This window comes from Xenopus tropicalis, chromosome 1 (assembly GCF_000004195.4).
Source record: "Xenopus tropicalis strain Nigerian chromosome 1, UCB_Xtro_10.0, whole genome shotgun sequence".
NCBI lineage: Eukaryota > Metazoa > Chordata > Amphibia > Anura > Pipidae > Xenopus > Xenopus tropicalis.
In genome coordinates, this window is record NC_030677.2 from 217,276,015 (window position 1) to 217,295,377 (window position 19,363).

Below are 19,363 nucleotides of genomic sequence, written 5' to 3' on the forward strand. Positions count from 1 at the left end.
GTACGGACACACTACGCCCCGGTACTGACACACTGCACCCCGGCACTGACACACTGCGCCCCGGTACTGACACACTGCACCCCACTTCTGACACATTGTACTCCAGTACTGACACACTGCACCCCGGTACTGACACACTGTACCCCACTTCTGACACATTGTACTCCAGTACTGACACACTGCACCCCGGTACTGACACACTGTACCCCACTTCTGACACATTGTACTCCAGTACTGACACACTGCACCCCGGTACTGACACACTGCACCCCGGTACTGACACACTGTACCCCACTTCTGACACATTGTACTCCAGTACTGACACACTGCACCCCGGTACTGACACACTGCACCCCGGTACTGACACACTGCACCCCGGTACTGACACACTGTACCCCACTTCTGACACATTGTACTCCAGTACTGACACACTGCACCCCGGTACTGACACACTGCACCCCACTTCTGACACATTGTACTCCAGTACTGATACACTGTACCCCAGTACTGACACACTGCACCCCGGTACTCACACACTGTACCCCAGTACTGACACACTGTACCCCAGTACTGACACATTGTACTCCAGTACTGACACACTGTACCCCAGTACTGACACACTGTACCCCAGTACTGACACACTGTACCCCAGTACTGACACACTGCACCCCGGTACTGACACACTGTACCCCACTTCTGACACATTGTACTCCAGTACTGACACACTGCACCCCGGTACTGACACACTGCACCCCGGTACTGACACACTGCCCCCCGGTACTGACACACTGCCCCCCGGTACTGACACACTGCCCCCCGGTACTGACACACTGCCCCCCGGTACTGACATATTGTACCCCAGTACTGACACACTGCCCCCCGGTACTGACATATTGTACCCCAGTACTGACACACTGCCCCCCGGTACTGACACACTGCACCCCGGCACTGACACACTGCCCCCCGGTACTGACATATTGTACCCCAGTACTGACACACTGCCCCCCGGTACTGACATATTGTACCCCAGTACTGACACACTGTACCCCAGTAATAACTCCCACTGGGAATATGTGAGTTTTATGCGGTAACTCAGCACACAGAAGTGACTGGCATGGGAAAGAAACGGTATTGGGGGGCAAATACACTGAGTTTTGTTCCATAAAACTTACCGATACCGGAACTAATCCATAAGGGGACAGCCCATTGGCTCCTTCCCTTCATACTGAGCCGCAGCCCCTGAGGGAACTGACAGCTTCCCAATCCAATAAAATCCTTACATGTTTGTGTAACCCTTTCTTGGCTGTAACAAGCTAATAGTACGACTATATAGGCCTAGAGCATGGGGTACACGCGACTCAATCCTTCAGGATGGGCCTTCGCTATGTGGAAGTAACCAAACGGAGCTATGGTGTAGTGAAACTACAACCCACTGTAGCTGTGTGCAGTGCAGAATAACAAATGGGCGCCAGAAGGTTCTTGCAGTTGAACAGTAGAACTGGTTTATTTTCAGCAACAAGCAACTTGCAGGGTTATGCAATATACTCACACATCAGTTAGCTAAACACTATATCTGTGCCCCAGGGGAGGGGTCTCCCTATTAACCAATAATCACACATATGAACTCAAAACTGATACAGGGGTCTTTGCCCAGTAACGGCACAAACCAGGAAGCTGCAGGGTTTAAAGCCATAGGGACTAGTTAACCCTATGGATCCCTACATTTGTATTCAGCGATTTGTTAAACTTGATCATGTGACAGGGGATTAACCCCATTGTTGCCCACTGCCATGCGAAGGAACAGGGAATGGAATCAGTCCGCAGCGGATTGCTACTTGATTCTAGTGAAGAAAATCACAGCTGCCCACCGACATTATGGCTGATTCCTTCCTGGCAGAGTCACTTCTCAATCAGCAGGAAATGCGCTCTATAGGCTGCCCTGCAGCATGTGACTAGAGTCATGTGATCTGCCCGCCTCACATTCCAGCCACAGCACATGGGAAGTTTTACTTCCTGCACCTGAGGAACAGGTAAATATATATATAGTTATACTGAGTATCACTGGGAGTATATACCCCTATATCTCACTCTGCAGTAATATATACACCTGGGGAACAGGTAAATATATATAGTTATACTGAGTATCACTGGGAGTATATACCCCTATATCTCACTCTGCAGTAATATATACACCTGGGGAACAGGTAAATATATATATAGTTATACTGAGTATCACTGGGAGTATATACCCCTATATCTCACTCTGCAGTAATATATACACCTGGGGAACAGGTAAATATATATAGTTATACTGAGTATCACTGGGAGTATATACCCCTATATCTCACTCTGCAGTAATATATACACCTGGGGAACAGGTAAATATATATAGTTATACTGAGTATCACTGGGAGTATATACCCCTATATCTCACTCTGCAGTAATATATACACCTGGGGAACAGGTAAATATATATAGTTATACTGAGTATCACTGGGAGTATATACCCCTATATCTCACTCTGCAGTAATATATACACCTGGGGAACAGGTAAATATATATAGTTATACTGAGTATCACTGGGAGTATATACCCCTATATCTCACTCTGCAGTAATATATACACCTGGGGAACAGGTAAATATATATATAGTTATACTGAGTATCACTGGGAGTATATACCCCTATATTTCACTCTGCAGTAATATATACACCTGGGGAACAGGTAAATATATATAGTTATACTGAGTATCACTGGGAGTATATACCCCTATATCTCACTCTGCAGTAATATATACACCTGGGGAACAGGTAAATATATATATAGTTATACTGAGTATCACTGGGAGTATATACCCCTATATCTCACTCTGCAGTAATATATACACCTGAGGAACAGGTAAATATATATAGTTATACTGAGTATCACTGGGAGTATATACCCCTATATCTAACTGCAGTAATATATACACCTGGGGAACAGGTAAATATATATAGTTATACTGAGTATCACTGGAGTATATACCCCTATATCTCACTCTGCAGTAATATATACACCTGGGGAACAGGTAAATATATATAGTTATACTGAGTATCACTGGGAGTATATACCCCTATATCTCACTCTGCAGTAATATATGCACCTGGGGAACAGGTAAATATATATAGTTATACTGAGTATCACTGGGAGTATATACCCCTATATCTCACTCTGCAGTAATATATGCACCTGGGGAACAGGTAAATATATATAGTTATACTGAGTATCACTGGGAGTATATACCCCTATATCTCACTCTGCAGTAATATATACACCTGAGGAACAGGTAAATATATATATAGTTATACTGAGTATTACTGGGAGTATATACCCCTATATCTAACTGCAGTAATATATACACCTGGGGAACAGGTAAATATATATAGTTATACTGAGTATCACTGGGAGTATATACCCCTATATCTCACTCTGCAGTAATATATGCACCTGGGGAACAGGTAAATATATATAGTTATACTGAGTATCACTGGGAGTATATACCCCTATATCTCACTCTGCAGTAATATATGCACCTGGGGAACAGGTAAATATATATAGTTATACTGAGTATCACTGGGAGTATATACCCCTATATCTCACTCTGCAGTAATATATACACCTGAGGAACAGGTAAATATATATATAGTTATACTGAGTATTACTGGGAGTATATACCCCTATATCTAACTGCAGTAATATATACACCTGGGGAACAGGTAAATATATATATAGTTATACGGAGTATTACTGGGAGTATATACCCCTATATCTAACTGCGGTAATATATACACCTGGGGAACAGGTAAATATATATAGTTATACTGAGTATCACTGGGAGTATATACCCCTATATCTAACTGCTGTAATATATACACCTGAGGAACAGGTAAATATATATAGTTATACTGAGTATCACTGGGAGTATATACCCCTATATCTCACTCTGCAGTAATATATGCACCTGGGGAACAGGTAAATATATATATAGTTATACTGAGTATCACTGGGAGTATATACCCCTATATCAAACTCTGCAGTAATAAATACACCTGGGGAACAGGTAAATATATATAGTTATACTGAGTATCACTGGGAGTATATACCCCTATATCTCACTCTGCAGTAATATATACACCTGGGGAACAGGTAAATATATATAGTTATACTGAGTATCACTGGGAGTATATACCCCTATATCTCACTCTGCAGTAATATATACACCTGGGGAACAGGTAAATATTTATACATATATATAAATATTACTGGGAGTATAGAACATTTGTAGGCAAACGAAACCTCATTAGGGGGTTGGTTGCAAATTGCCTGTTTTTTTACCCACAATGCACATTCCCCTATCCCCCCCCCAGAACTTTATTGCAATAATGGACTGATAATGGACTGACACTAAAGGTCCCCATACACGGTAAGATCCGCTCGCTTGCCGAGATCGCCAAGCAAACGGATCTTCCCCCGATATCCCCACCTACGGGTGGGCGATATCGGGGATCTTGAAGTTAAAAAAAAAAAATAATCCGATCGTTTGGCCCTGGGGCCAAACGTCCGGATTATGTAGGCGGCAATGGGGCAGTTGGTTCGGGGACCGCATCAACGAGCCAAAGGGGCCCCCGATCCGACTGAATCTTTTAACCTGGCCAATCGATATCTGGCCAATTTCAGGCCAGATATCGGTCGGCCAGCCCACTCGTTTCTGCCCCTACACGGGAAGATAAGCTGCTGAGTCGGTCCAAGGGACCTATATCGGCAGCTTCTATTGGCCCGTGTATGGGGGCCTTTATTTCTTACACATGCGCCAATATAGCCGTATATTGTCTCTGTTGTGCAAGTGATTAGCAGGGCGGTGTGGGTGAATGGCATCTGGGCTGCAGAACTAAAGGAAAAGAAAAGTGTAAGTGATTGTAATCACTTACCTTACCAGGAAGTACCATGTCTGGTCCTGAGAAAAGAACCCGCTTCAGCCCAGAGACAGCTCAGGAACAAGAGGAACATTGCTCCTTACAGGAACAGAGAGAGCGATGGGAGCGCAAGAAACTGCGAACGGCCAAAGCCCTGACCCAGACAGAACGGCAGTACGTGGGGCAACTGGAGCTCATAACCAAGGTGGGGCTTTCCTGCACCGGTACAGCTGGGGTGTTTGCTACAGAAACCCTACTATAGTTTATATAAATACCCCGCTGTGTAGCCCCGGGGGCAGCCATTCCTGCACCGGTACAGCTGGGGTGTTTGCTACAGAAACCCTACTATAGTTTATATAAATACCCCGCTGTGTAGCCCCGGGGGCAGCCATTCCTGCACTGGTACAGCTGGGGTGTTTGCTACAGAAACCCTACTATAGTTTATATAAATACCCCGCTGTGTAGCCCCGGGGGCAGCCATTCCTGCACTGGTACAGCTGGGGTGTTTGCTACAGAAACCCTACTATAGTTTATATAAATACCCCGCTGTGTAGCCCCGGGGGCAGCCATTCCTGCACTGGTACAGCTGGGGTGTTTGCTACAGAAACCCTACTATAGTTTATATAAATACCCCGCTGTGTAGCCCCGGGGGCAGCCATTCCTGCACTGGTACAGCTGGGGTGTTTGCTACAGAAACCCTACTATAGTTTATATAAATACCCCGCTGTGTAGCCCCGGGGGCAGCCATTCCTGCACCGGTACAGCTGGGGTGTTTGCTACAGAAACCCTACTATAGTTTATATAAATACCCCGCTGTGTAGCCCCGGGGGCAGCCATTCCTACACCGGTACAGCTGGGGTGTTTGCTACAGAAACCCTACTATAGTTTATATAAATACCCCGCTGTGTAGCCCCGGGGGCAGCCGTTCCTGCACTGGTACAGCTGGGGTGTTTGCTACAGAAACCCTACTATAGTTTATATAAATACCCCCCTGTGTAGCCCCCGGGGGCAGCCATTCCTGCACTGGTACAGCTGGGGTGTTTGCTACAGAAACCCTACTATAGTTTATATAAATACCCCGCTGTGTAGCCCCGGGGGCAGCCATTCCTGCACTGGTACAGCTGGGGTGTTTGCTACAGAAACCCTAACTATAGTTTATATAAATACCCCCGCTGTGTAGCCCCCGGGGGCAGCCATTCCTGCACTGGTACAGCTGGGGTGTTTGCTACAGAAACCCTACTATAGTTTATATAAATACCCTGCTGTGTAGCCCCGGGGGCAGCCGTTCCTGCACCGGTACAGCTGGGGTGTTTGCTACAGAAACCCTACTATAGTTTATATAAATACCCCCCTGTGTAGCCCCGGGGGCAGCCATTCCTGCGCTGGTACAGCTGGGGTGTTTGCTACAGAAACCCTACTATAGTTTATATAAATACCCTGCTGTGTAGCCCCGGGGGCAACAATTTAGTCTGGATACGGCACAGGTTGCATAGCAGATAATAGCTCTGTAGAACACAATGGTGTTTTAAAGAGCTTATCCGTCATGTGCCATTTCTCCCTATTTCCCAGTGAATGGCTGCCCCCGGGGCTTCACAGCAGGGTATTTATAGAAAGTAAAGTCGGGTTTACATTTCCTACTTGCGCCCTTAGATTTATCATGAAGTTTTTCGTGCTCGCTGTGGTCGGCTAAAAATCGCTGAGACGGGAATCTGTGGGCGCATCCCGGATATCCTTGTGGCAAACAGGTAAGAACCTTCTGTGAGATTTGGCAAGTAGGGCAGTGTTGGTGAGGGGGAGATGTGGCAGGATTGGGGTACTTACTGGCCCGGGGGGGGCGCTCCTAAGTAGGTTTCAGGCCACACAGTGAGTGAATACAGCCGTATTTATCATTTACGCAGTCGTGGGGGGGGTGTCCCTTTGGCCGGAGGGGCGGGACCTAGGGATTCTGATTTTTCTTCGATGCCTCCTCTCCCCAGGTTTGGCTTAAAGGGGCTGCACCATCTGTTCCTTGTGTACCCCAATCCTACCTGATCCCCTGCTACTGACACAGACTGGGGGGGTCCTTTTTATTTTGGGGTTCTGCTTATCTCTGCCCTAAATCTTGGGGCACAAAAGGAAGAAGAGTCTCGCCATTCTCTAGCGACAATCCATTAAAGACTATTGTCGAAACAGGTTCATTTCACCATATTTTACTGCTGGGGGTTTGGTGGTTGCAGTTTCACAACTCCCTCATTCATTGATTTCTTTGTTCTTTAGGGCTCTTCTCTCTGCAATGGATCTTGGTGACTTTGGATCTGGATTTGAGAACTTTACAGAATCTCTCAGTCTCTATAAGGAGCACGCAGACAGCATAGAGCCCACTTTGCAGGCATTACAGGTAGGTAGCCATCAGTCTGTATCAGTAGAATGCAGTTACAGGTAGGTAGCCATCAGTCTGTATCAGTAGAATGCAGTTACAGGTAGGTTACTCAGTGGCCCTAACACCCTCTTCCCAGTACCACAGTAAGAAGAAGAAATCCTTCCTGCGATTCCGGAAGCTTCAGGAGAGTCGCTCGGAGCTAAAAGGGCGACCGTTGGAGCAACTCCTGGAACTGCCGCTGCTCAGAGTACTCGAGTGAGTATCCCAGTAACGGGAGTAACTGTCAGTGTTACAGATAGTGAGTAGCACTAATACTCTGTGTTACTGATAGTGAGTAGCACTAATACTCTGTGTTACTGATAGTGAGTAGCACTAATACTCTGTGTTACTGATAGTGAGTAGCACTAATACTCTGTGTTACTGATAGTGAGTAGCACTAACACTCTGTGTTACTGATAGTGAGTAGCACTAATACTCTGTGTTACTGATAGTGAGTAGCACTAATACTCTGTGTTACTGATAGTGAGTAGCACTAATACTCTGTGTTACTGAGGGGAGAGTGCTACCCACAGACTGTACCCCACTGAACTCTCTATAGCCACGCCCAGCGGAGCGTCCAACCCTCTATAGCCACGCCCAGTGGAGCATCCAACCCTCTATAGCCACACCCAGTGGAGCGTCCAACCCTCTATAGCCACACCCAGTGGAGCGTCCAACCCTCTATAGCCATGCCCAGTGTAGCGTCCAACCCTCTATAGCCACACCCATTGGAGCGTCCAACCCTCTATAGCCACACCCAGTGTAGCGTCCAACCCTCTATAGCCACGCCCAGTGGAGGGTCCAACCTTCTATAGCCACACCCAGTGGAGCGTCCAACTCTCTATAGCCACACCCAGTGGGGGCATCCAACCCTCTATAGCCACGCCCAGTGGGGGCATCCAACCCTCTATAGCCACACCCAGTGGAGCTTCCAACCCTCTATAGCCACACCCAGTGGAGCGTCCAACCCTCTATAGCCACGCCCAGTGTAGCGTCCAACCCTCTATAGCCACACCCAGTGGAGTGTCCAACCCTCTATAGCCACACCCAGTGGGGGCATCCAACCCTCTATAGCCACACCCAGCGGAGCATCCAACCCTCTATAGCCACGCCCATTGGAACACCTTACCATTTAGGGTGCCCACTTCTAGTCTGGGTCTTGCCTCCCCACCACCCGCATGTTATTGGGCACATCTCACAGAATTTGGCAGTGCCGGTGCTAGTGTGAGGCACCAATCCCAGAGGGAGCTATTGGGGATGAGGCAGAGAGCAGCACTTTGCCCTTATTGTCTCACACAGCCACTGGAGGCCTCTATCTGTAACTTAGGGCTGTAGTTAAGAAGCACAATAAAATGGCGTTGTGCCCACACTGAGGGTTCAGGCAGTGCCGGATGCGCCCATTTGTGAATGGGATTCCAGCTCATGTCTGGGGCCGGGGCCTATGGCTGAGCCCAATATATCCGTTATTTCTGCCCTGGAAGTGAATCCCCCAGCTGGCCGCTCTATCCTAATGGCAAATGATAGTTGCGCGTGTAGCATGTATGTGCTGCGCATGTATGTGCTGCGTGTCGTTCCCATGTAGCAATGAAGCCCACGGCTAATGCAGTATATCTCTGGTTTCCTAGGTACAGACATTATCTGAGAGATTTGGCAGAGAACAGCCTCCCGGGGGCCTCTGACTTTGCCCAACTGAAAGGTGAGTTTGCGCATTACACGGCTCAGATATGTGTTGCCCCCGTAGCCGTGACTTACACGCGTGTATCCCTATACTCACACTTACACCAGCACGGCTGCCCTATAATGCTGTTTAATTGCCCAGATTTCACCCACAGGTGCCCGACAGGTGAGTACCAGCAGTTTTACAGAATTGGGATTCCCTCCTCAGTGTTAATTGGCTCCTAATAACCCTAATTGCTGCCTATTGGCTAAAATATATATGCCTGCAACATACTGTGTCCCTGTGTAACCAATCAGCCTCTTCCCAGTTCCAGGCAGGGTTATTCCTGTCTCTTCCTATTATACCTGGGTCAGAGCTGAGGCTCCACGGTCTGTTGGAATCACTTGGTTCTGTCCAGTTACATAAACATAAATGCATCTCGTATACAGGCCAGTGGGTATTGTGTTGGGTGTGAGGACCGGGGCCTGGAACCTCTGGGGTTTATAATGCCCCCCTGAGTGGGTTCTACAGGGGCATGATGGGAAGGTTGAGGCGGATCTTACATATAGAGAAACTGTCATTCCAGGCGCTCTCCATGCAGTCGGAGATGTTTGTCAGTACATCGATGGTATTGCCCAGAACTGTGAGAACGACCGGCAGCTCCGCAGGGTCCAGAGCTTGATTAAAGGCCGTCGGGTCCGACTCCTGATTCCAGGTGAGAGGATATGGCAGTCATACAGTTAATTATCAGGGGAAAAGAGCGCAAGGGAAAACTCCCACAGCGAGGGAGAGACGGGCGAGTAGATACTATACAGTGTAAGGGAGAGACGGGCGAGTAGATACTATACAGTATAAGGGAGAGACGGGCGAGTAGATACTATACAGTATAAGGGAGAGACGGGCGAGTAGATACTATACAGTGTAAGGGAGAGACGGGCGAGTAGATACTATTCAGTGTAAGGGAGAGACGGGCGAGTAGATACTATACAGTATAAGGGAGAGACGGGCGAGTAGATACTATACAGTATAAGGGAGAGACGGGCGAGTAGATACTATACAGTGTAAGGGAGAGACGGGCGAGTAGATACTATACAGTGTAAGGGAGAGACGGGCGAGTAGATACTATACAGTATAAGGGAGAGACGGGCGAGTAGATACTATACAGTATAAGGGAGAGACGGGCGAGTAGATACTATACAGTGTAAGGGAGAGACGGGCGAGTAGATACTATACAGTATAAGGGAGAGACGGGCGAGTAGATAATATAGAGCCCTTTTTCGAGCCCTTTCTCAAACTTAGAGCCCTTTTTCAAGCCTAGAGCCCTTTTTCAAGCCTAGAGCCCTTTCTCAAGCCTAGAGCCCTTTCTCAAACTTAGAGCCCTTTTTCAAGCCTAGAGCCCTTTTTCAAGCCTAGAGCCCTTTCTCAAACTTAGAGCCCTTTTTCAAGCCTAGAGCCCTTTCTCAAGCCTAGAGCCCTTTCTCAAGCCTAGAGCCCTTTTTCAAGCCTAGAGCCCTTTTTCAAGCCTAGAGCCCTTTTTCAAGCCTAGAGCCCTTTTTCAAGCCTAGAGCCCTTTCTCAAACTTAGAGCCCTTTTTCAAGCCTAGAAGAGCCCTTTCTTGAGCCTAGAGCCCTTTTTTGAGCCCTTTCTTGATCCTATAGCCCTTGCTCACACACACACATATGTCACGTTGCTGTTGCTGCACTGTTGGCTTTGTGTTGCAGGGCGGCGCTATATCCGGGAAGGGTGGCTGTCCCTAGTGCCCCAGAGTGGGGAGGAGGTTAAGAAGCGAATGCTTTTCCTGTTCTCTGATGTCCTTGCTGTTGCTTCTCCGTGCCACCCATTGCACCCAATCAATGCTCACAAGTTTGCGTGCCGCGCTCTCTACCCCCTGAGAGAGTGCCAAGTGGAGAGGGTGCTGGGACATACCCAGAGCCGAGGCGGCTTAATTAGTGTGAGTATATCTATTGTGTCTGTGTGTATCAGTGTGACCCCCGCCCTGGAGGTTGTGCCCCCCACCCGTTGCACCCTAGATGGGGTGTGGCCAGTGGACAGTGGGCCAGGCCATGACTTAGCATGCATTAAGCGCCCCTTGGGGTAGGGGTTGCTTAATTAGTATTATGGGGCCCAGTCATTAATGAGGTTGGCTTTGGTCTTGCTCATAAGTGCATGTAGGTACCTGCTTCAGTGCTGTAAAGCAATAAGTAACTGCTGCAATGAGACTATAGACTTGTGTTTGGACCTAGGGCCAAGGGCTAGGGTTACCCCCACTGGCTGGCTGTCCGTTACAGGATCACTAGTGGGAGCTGTAAATACATACAGCAATTGGTCATACTAAAAGAAAGAGGGGGGGGGGTAGTGTTGGCATTGATACCCTATGGTATGTAGGCATTATCCTGGGCTGAAGGTCTGGCAAATTCTTCTATCCATGGGCCCCAGATTTTTACAAATTTTCCTGGGCACCCCCAGCTCATGTAGCGCAGCAACTAGAGAGAAGGGCTTCACATATTAGAGATTTCCAGCCGTTTATGGTTGGGGCTGTTGGACTACCTTCTCCACGAATCCCAAGGGGCATGCCCCGGGGGGCAGTACATTGGGGGTACCAAGGGTTTGCTCTGGAACATTTACCACATGTCTCCAAAAATGTATCTATCAGCGGGCAGTGAGTCCAGAAAGCTTGTAAGAATGTCCTCTGCTTTGCCCCACATTTAAACCCCTAAATTGTAACGACAGAGAGGGAGATCTAGGGGTGCCTTTGCTGAAGGTACCTGCGCCACATACTCTTGGGGAGGTTGGGTTCTATTGCTGGGCTGCAAAGGGTTTTAGCCCTGTCACGGACAAGGTAGGTTGGGGTTACACCATTTGGGAGTGTAGGGGGAAACAGCAGTGCACCCCCATTGAGTGCTTTAACCGACCCCGCCGCCTCCGCCAATATAGGGAACATGGTCAACTGAAGGGGAGAGCCACCAGGCCACATAAACCAGCTGTGAGGCTAAATAGTAAAGAAATAGATGTGGAAGGGCCAATCCTCCATTCAACGTAGGGGCTGTTAAGGTTTAACACGTGGCTGTTTGTTGCCCAATATGAACGAGCAGATCTGAGAATCGAGTTTAGCAAAGAGGAGCAACTGGTGAATTGGGAAAAAGATTCATTTAAGGACATGACCAGTTTTATTAGGTTATTAGCAGGGGGCCGGGCAAGTTCATTAGGTTTGTGCTTAGCTGCTGTACTACTGGGTCAGTGTTTAGTTCCTTGAACTTATGCCGGTCTGGCTTGACCCATACTCCAATGTACCTAAATACCTCCTCACATTACTCTGCAGAGGGCGGATGAGGTGTGGGCTTATAGGTAGGCTTCTGCCAATTGACTTGTAAGCCTGAGCCTAACCTAAGCTGGGCCCCAAGGGATTGTCCCGTGTCCACTCAATACCCCAAGGCCTCATCTGCATTCAGGGATATCCGCTCTTCTACCCCCCCAGAGTGCACTGTATGTACGTGTGCCTTGGCGTGTTTGTGCGCACTGTGACTGCCATGATCCCAGGGGGCGGCCCTTAGTACTTAATATGGCAGTTTTCTATTTCAGCACTTCTGTACAAACACAATCATTGGCAGCTCCCTGTCTCCGGTCCCCTTACATAGATACATACAAGTCCCCTGGGAAAAGCTCTCAAAAATAAATACAAATAGGATAATAATGAATCATTAACTCCTGGGGAAACCTCTATGGGGGGATAAATGTCAGCAAAAGAAAATGTCATATTTGTGCCAACTTATTCACAGACCAAATTGCTATTTTTTCACTTCCACCGACAGTTTTCAAAAAAAGTATTGTTACAAAGTAGGCGTGGCTATTTTTATGGTCACGTGGAACCTTTTTACGGATTTTTCAGACATTTTTTAAGCCAAAATGATTCCACCATAACGATAATGTCGGGAAACAGTCGATAGGTTCATTTGCCTGCAGTCTGTGGGGAGACATTTGTTTGGCGCACATTTCCCCAGCGCAATAAGGACAGTTCTTTATCGTGTATCCGGCTAGCTCAGAGGTACTGGGTGCTCCCAAGACTCGCACCATGAAAAGTGCCGCCGTTGCATAAGCGCTTGGTACGGCAGCATGGGATGGGCGGTGCTACTGGCACTTGGTTCCGTTGGGGGTCTGACCTGTGTGTGTGTGTGTGTGTGTGTGTGTATGTATGTATGTATGTATGTATGTATATCTTTATTTATAAAGCTTTATTTATGTACGCAGATAATAGATAAATACAAAGTATTACAATAAACACAAATAAATAAAAGATACAGTTGCAATAAGATAAGAGTCAAAGACACAAGAGGATGGAGGTCCCTGCCCCGTAGAGCTTACAATCTATATGGGAGGGTAACTTACAGATACAAATAGGCAAATATAAGTGCTGTAGGTCACAGTGGGTGACACTGCAATATACTTGTCACCCACTGTTCCCAGATCAGGTGCTGGGCGAGTGCTCCAAAAGGGAGTCTTTAAGTTTAGTTTTAAAAAGACTGGGGGAGGATTCTCTCCGGGGGAAATCAGGGAGGGCATTCCCAATGTAAGGGGCAGCAGGGCAGAAAGGGTTAAGGTGGGAAACAGCAGTATTAGTGGGGGGCGCAACCAAACGATTGCTCTGCGAGGAACGAAGGAGTCGGCCAGGAACGTGCGGAGACACAAGGGAAGGGATGTAGTGAGGAGCAGAGGAGTCGGCCAGGAACGTACGGAGACACAAGGGAAGAGATGTAGTGAGGAGCAGAGGAGTCGGCCAGGAACGTACGGAGACACAAGGGAAGGGATGGAGTGAGGAGCAGAGGAGTCGGCCAGGAACGTACGGAGACACAAGGGAAGGGATGTAGTGAGGAGCAGAGGAGTCGGCCAGGAACGTATGGAGACACAAGGGAAGGGATGGAGTGAGGAGCAGAGGAGTCGGCCAGGAACGTACGGAGACACAAGGGAAGAGATGTAGTGAGGAGCAGAGGAGTCGGCCAGGAACGTACGGAGACACAAGGGAAGGGATGGAGTGAGGAGCAGAGGAGTCGGCCAGGAACGTACGGAGACACAAGGGAAGGGATGTAGTGAGGAGCAGAGGAGTCGGCCAGGAACGTATGGAGACACAAGGGAAGGGATGTAGTGAGGGGCAGAGGAGTCGGCCAGGAACGTACGGAGACACAAGGGAAGGGATGTAGTGAGGAGCAGAGGAGTCGGCCAGGAACGTACGGAGACACAAGGGAAGGGATGTAGTGAGGAGCAGAGGAGTCGGCCAGGAACGTACGGAGACACAAGGGAAGGGATGGAGTGAGGAGCAGAGGAGTTGGCCAGGAACGTACGGAGACACAAGGGAAGGGATGTAGTGAGGAGCAGAGGAGTCGGCCAGGAACGTGCGGAGACACAAGGGAAGGGATGTAGTGAGGAGCAGAGGAGTCGGCCAGGAACGTACGGAGACACAAGAGAAGGGATGTAGTGAGGAGCAGAGGAGTCGGCCAGGAACGTACGGAGACACAAGGGAAGGGATGTAGTGAGGGGCAGAGGAGTCGGCCAGGAACGTACGGAGACACAAGGGAAGGGATGTAGTGAGGAGCAGAGGAGTCGGCCAGGAACGTACGGAGACACAAGGGAAGGGACGGAGTGAGGAGCAGAGGAGTCGGCCAGGAACGTACGGAGACACAAGGGAAGGGATGGAGTGAGGGGCAGAGGAGTCGGCCAGGAACGTACGGAGACACAAGGGAAAGGACGGAGTGAGGAGCAGAGGAGTCGGCCAGGAACGTACGGAGACACAAGGGAAGGGATGGAGTGATGGGCAGAGGAGTCGGCCAGGAACATACGGAGACACAAGGGAAGGGACGGAGTGAGGAGCAGAGGAGTCGGCCAGGAACGTACGGAGACACAAGGGAAGGGACGGAGTGAGGAGCAGAGGAGTTAGCCAGGAACGTACGGAGACACAAGGGAAGGGACGGAGTGAGGGGCAGAGGGATGGGGGGAAGGTTAAGAGAAGGAGTTTGTAAGATATTCTTTGTTTAATAGGAAGCCACGATAAGGCCTTTAGCAGGGGAAGGGCCGAAACTCTCCTGGATGAGAGGAGGAGAATTCTGGCAGCAGTGTTTAATATAGACTGTAGGGGGGAAAGATGGGAATTAGGGAGGCCGGTTAGTAGCAGGTTGCAGTAGCCCAGTCGGGATAGGATGAGAGCAGGCATGAGCAGCCTAGCTGTTGCAGTAGAGAGAAAGGGACGGATTTTGGCAATATTGCGTAAGAAAAAGTGACAGGTTTTGACAGTGGTGTTAATGTGGTCAGAGAAGGAGAGACAGGAGTCAAAGATCCCCCCCAAACAATGCGCCGAATCGACAGGGTTGATGAGGGTGCCATAAATAGAGATAGAGAAGGGGGAGTAGGAACAGGCTTAGGCGGAAAGAGCATTAGTTCAGTTTTTGTTCAGTTTTAGTTCAGTTTCTGTGGCTTTCCATGTGTAACTGATCCAGGCTCTGTGTATTCCCAGCTCACCTTTGCCAAAGAGAAGCTTCTCCTCATGTCCACAGACCAAAAGGATATAAACGACTGGTACGAGTGCCTGGTGGCCGCTGTGCGGTGAGTATGAGATGGCGCTGTAGGCGGAGTCAGTGAAAGCCCATATGTGCTGTGTCGGACTAGGGAGCCAAGGCCCACCAGAAAACCTTAGGCCCTGGTATAGGCATACAAGGCAAATGGCTGGGTGAGCAGGAGGGCCCACTGACACCTGGGTCCACCGGGAGTTTTCCTGGTATCCTGATGGGCCAGTCCGACACTGTCTATGTGACCCAAATACATATATACATATAAATATATACAGACATGGAGCAACATATGGTGCCACCCAGGCGACCCAGTCTGTTTTTGTTCCAGGAAACTTTCTTTAACCAATGGGAAACGCACAAAATCTGCACCCAGTGATTCTTTTGAGGGTAAAGATGCAGCGGAAGCGAAACCCAGAACTGCGCAGCCGAGAGTCACAAAGAGGAGCTGGGTAAGTGCCCGGGGGGGGGGGGGTGTAAGGGAACAAGTGCCCGGGGGGGGGGGGTATGGGAGGTAGGTACTTGTACTGCGGCAGTCACGCAGGGAAAGTGTTAGATGTGATTGGCTACTTGGCACGTGGGGCCTAATGAGCAACTCTGGGTATTCCATATAATATTCCTCTACGCGGGTCCTTTATACAAAGTGCAATCCCCCTGTATGTTCAGTCAGGACTTTATTCCCTAGGATGGAAACGTGAAGGAGGGCCCCCAGGCGCGGCACTGCCCTGACTCCGTGTCACAGGCGCGGCACTGCCCTGACTCCGTGTCACAGGAGGAGACTGTACCCAAAAGAGCCAGGATTGGGAATGACAGGTACTGCTCTCTGCTCTGTGAGAATTCCTACTGGAACTACATAGATTCCATAAAATTCTTCTTCCAGAACTAGGGTTGCACCGAATCCACAATTTTGGAATCTGGCCGAACTATGAGCAAACTTAGGGGCTGTTCCTGCTGAATTGTGCTTAGTACAGGGGAATCCCTATGTGCCATAGTTTTATGGTATCTCTCTGTACAGGCTATGGGCAAACTTAGGGGGCTGTTCCTGCTGAATTGTGCTTAGTACAGGGGAATCCCTATGTGCCATAGTTTTATGGTATCTCTCTGTACAGGCTATAAGCAAACTTAGGGGGCTGTTCCTGCTGAATTGTGTTTAGTAGGGAATCCCATGCTGCCATCTTGCTGATCTTTAAGGCTTTACTAATTATTACCATTCAATTAGAGTGATGAGGGCAGACCGAAATCTGTTTTTTATTCTACAAAACTATCAGCCTGTAAAGTTCTTAATAGTAAATGCAAAGTAACCCTCATGTATCTTCTGCATTGAATCTTCCTCGCAGATCCATCTGGTCACAACCCCCTGCTGAACCCAATGAGCCCAGAACCGGATGGAGCTGCTTCCTACTCTGACTGCTTCCTCCTGGGACAGAGAGGGTTCTAGTCTCCCTGCATTCTATCTGGGACTGACAGGATCCAAAACACTCTGTGCATTATACCAAGTTCTATGCCATGTATCATTGTGAATGAGTATTATGGGTACTGGATAGTGCAGGGACATTTGTACCTACAGCACTGTGGGTAGTAGTGCAGCGAGAGACATTTCTGATGGGTTGGGGGCTAAGTCTTCACCATCTCTGATGGGTTGGGGCTAAAGTCTTCGCCATCTCTGATGGGTTGGGGCTAAAGTCTTCGCCACCTCTGATGGGTTGGGGCTAAGTCTTCTCCATCTGTGATAGGTTGGGGCTAAGTCTTCGCCATCTCTGATGGGTTGGGGCTAAGTCTTCGCCATCTCTGATGGGTTGGGGCTAAGTCTTCGCCATCTCTGATGGGTTGGGGCTAAGTCTTCGCCATCTCTGATGGGTTGGGGCTAAGTCTTCGCCATCTCTGATGGGTTGGGGCTAAGTCTTCGCCATCTCTGATGGGTTGGGGCTAAGTCTTCTCCATCTCTGATGGGTTGGGGCTAAGTCTTCGCCATCTCTGATGAGTTGGGGCTAAGTCTTCGCCATCTCTGATGGGTTGGGGCTAAGTCTGCTCCATCTCTGATGGGTTGGGGCTACGTCTTCGCCATCTCTGATGAGTTGGGGCTACGTCTTCGCCATCTCTGATGAGTTGGGGCTAAGTCTTCGCCATCTCTGATGAGTTGGGGCTACGTCTTCGCCATCTCTGATGAGTTGGGGCTAAGTCTTCGCCATCTCTGATGAGTTGGGGCTACGTCTTCGCCATCTCTGATGAGTTGGGGCTACGTCTTCGCCATCTCTGATGGGTTGGGGCTAAGTCTTCGCCATCTCTGATGAGTTGGGGCTAAGTCTGCTCCATCTCTGATGGGTTGGGGCTAAGTCTGCTCCATCTCTGATGGGTTGGGGCTAAGTCTGCTCCATCTCTCATGGCTCTGTGAAAGCAGCAGAAACGTACAGATAAATGGATCACATCTATGACTTTGGAATTAAATCAAACATGTTTATACACTGATGGAAGAAATACTTTTATTTTTGATTTTACAGATTTTTAACAATGTTTTAACATTTCTGAAGTAAATTCCTTCCAGGAAAGAGAGAAACTGCAGAATAAAACTGATGTTTCTGAGAACATTTGTGTGACCTTTATTGTTCCCTCTCCCGTTGGTTCCTCTCCGTTACTCCCCCTGCCCGGAGTTAGTGGCTGGTTTGGTGGAACCCAGTCCCAAGCAACTGCACTGGGCGAGGTCATCCCATTCCTGCACATTTCTAACCAACGAACTGATACAGAACCAGCTACACCCCAAAGACCCGTAGACCATAGGAGGCACAATCATCTCTACACAGAGTGGGGGGTGGCCCAGTCCTGTCCTATCATCTCCAGCCACGCCAAGCAGGCAATAAACACCTGCCTGTGAGGGATCTCCACAAAACCTCTGCCATTGGCTTCTAGCAATTAAGGTTAAAGGTTTAAAACGCCCTTGAATTCCATGCCACAAAGCAGAAGAAACTGTAGAAGCTGCTGGGCTGAGTGGTGGAATGGGTTCAAGATAACAAGTCCGGTTGCTGGAGACTTCCCACCTGTAGATACTACATAGCATGACCTGGGTAGTTGGAAACCTCATTATCAGTAGTGCTGCCCCCCACCTTGTATGTCCGTAAGGGGTTCCTCTAGCCTCGCCCAACTCATTCACCACCTCCCCCTCAATTCCTGCTCCATTACCACCACCCACAACCCTTTCTGATTCCACTGCACCCCCAAGTTATCTCTCTTCTCTATAGTAATCCATTATGTTCCCCAATTATCCTCCTTTATAAACTCTGCCCCAAGAAACTCCTTATTCCTACTTTTCACTCTGTTTCCTAAACTGTTACACAGATAGATCCCTGTATATCTTCCCTACAGCTCATCCATTCCATAATCTCTCAGAAGTCCTACTCCATAATCAGTCTCTTCCATTGCCACTTCCCCCCCCCCCCCCCATCTGTCTTACAAAAGCAGTTTCAGCAGCCCTTTTAGTATTCTTGGGAACGGCATTTCCAAGGATACTGAGCAGACAGACTTTGGGGGTCTAGCTCAGAGTCATTTATTCATTGCATCTATTTTGACCAGGGTTGTGCCCCAGTATAGTGTAGTACTTTGGGCATTCCCGTAGCATACCTTCTATGGAGCCCTTTTCCAGGCCACATCTCGTGCATTAGGATATAGTGGGGTTCATCAAGTGCAGTAGGTTCTATGTACTACATACAATTGAGTTATACAGAGTCTGTAACAGGCAGAGACCATGAATAGTACCTACTGCAAGTTCCCATTCATCTCAAGGGCATCTAGGGGGCAACCACTGCTTGGCAGA

At 48.7% G+C, this 19,363-nt stretch overlaps 1 protein-coding gene across 3 annotated transcripts; it reads left to right on the forward strand.

The window, feature by feature from the left end:
* The first annotated feature begins 1,922 nt into the window (after positions 1–1,922).
* On the forward strand, positions 1,923–18,141 carry arhgef39 (Rho guanine nucleotide exchange factor 39). 3 transcript variants are annotated; one of them, XM_031895064.1, is made up of 12 exons: positions 1,923–2,030; positions 4,976–5,157; positions 6,603–6,697; positions 7,209–7,329; positions 7,448–7,566; positions 8,976–9,046; positions 9,594–9,722; positions 10,729–10,958; positions 15,507–15,595; positions 15,890–16,010; positions 16,244–16,371; positions 16,896–18,141. In XM_031895064.1, the coding sequence occupies exons 2-12, from the start codon at positions 4,984–4,986 to the stop codon at positions 16,963–16,965; spliced, it is 1,347 nt and encodes a 448-aa protein (XP_031750924.1). In that variant the 5' UTR covers positions 1,923–2,030; positions 4,976–4,983; the 3' UTR covers positions 16,966–18,141. The 3 variants fall into 3 exon arrangements, 2 of the variants coding, with proteins under 2 accessions (XP_031750924.1, XP_031750925.1); XM_031895065.1 differs by lacking the exon at positions 1,923–2,030 and adding an exon at positions 3,045–3,067; XR_004220819.1 differs by lacking the exon at positions 15,890–16,010.
* Positions 18,142–19,363: the final 1,222 nt, after the last annotated feature.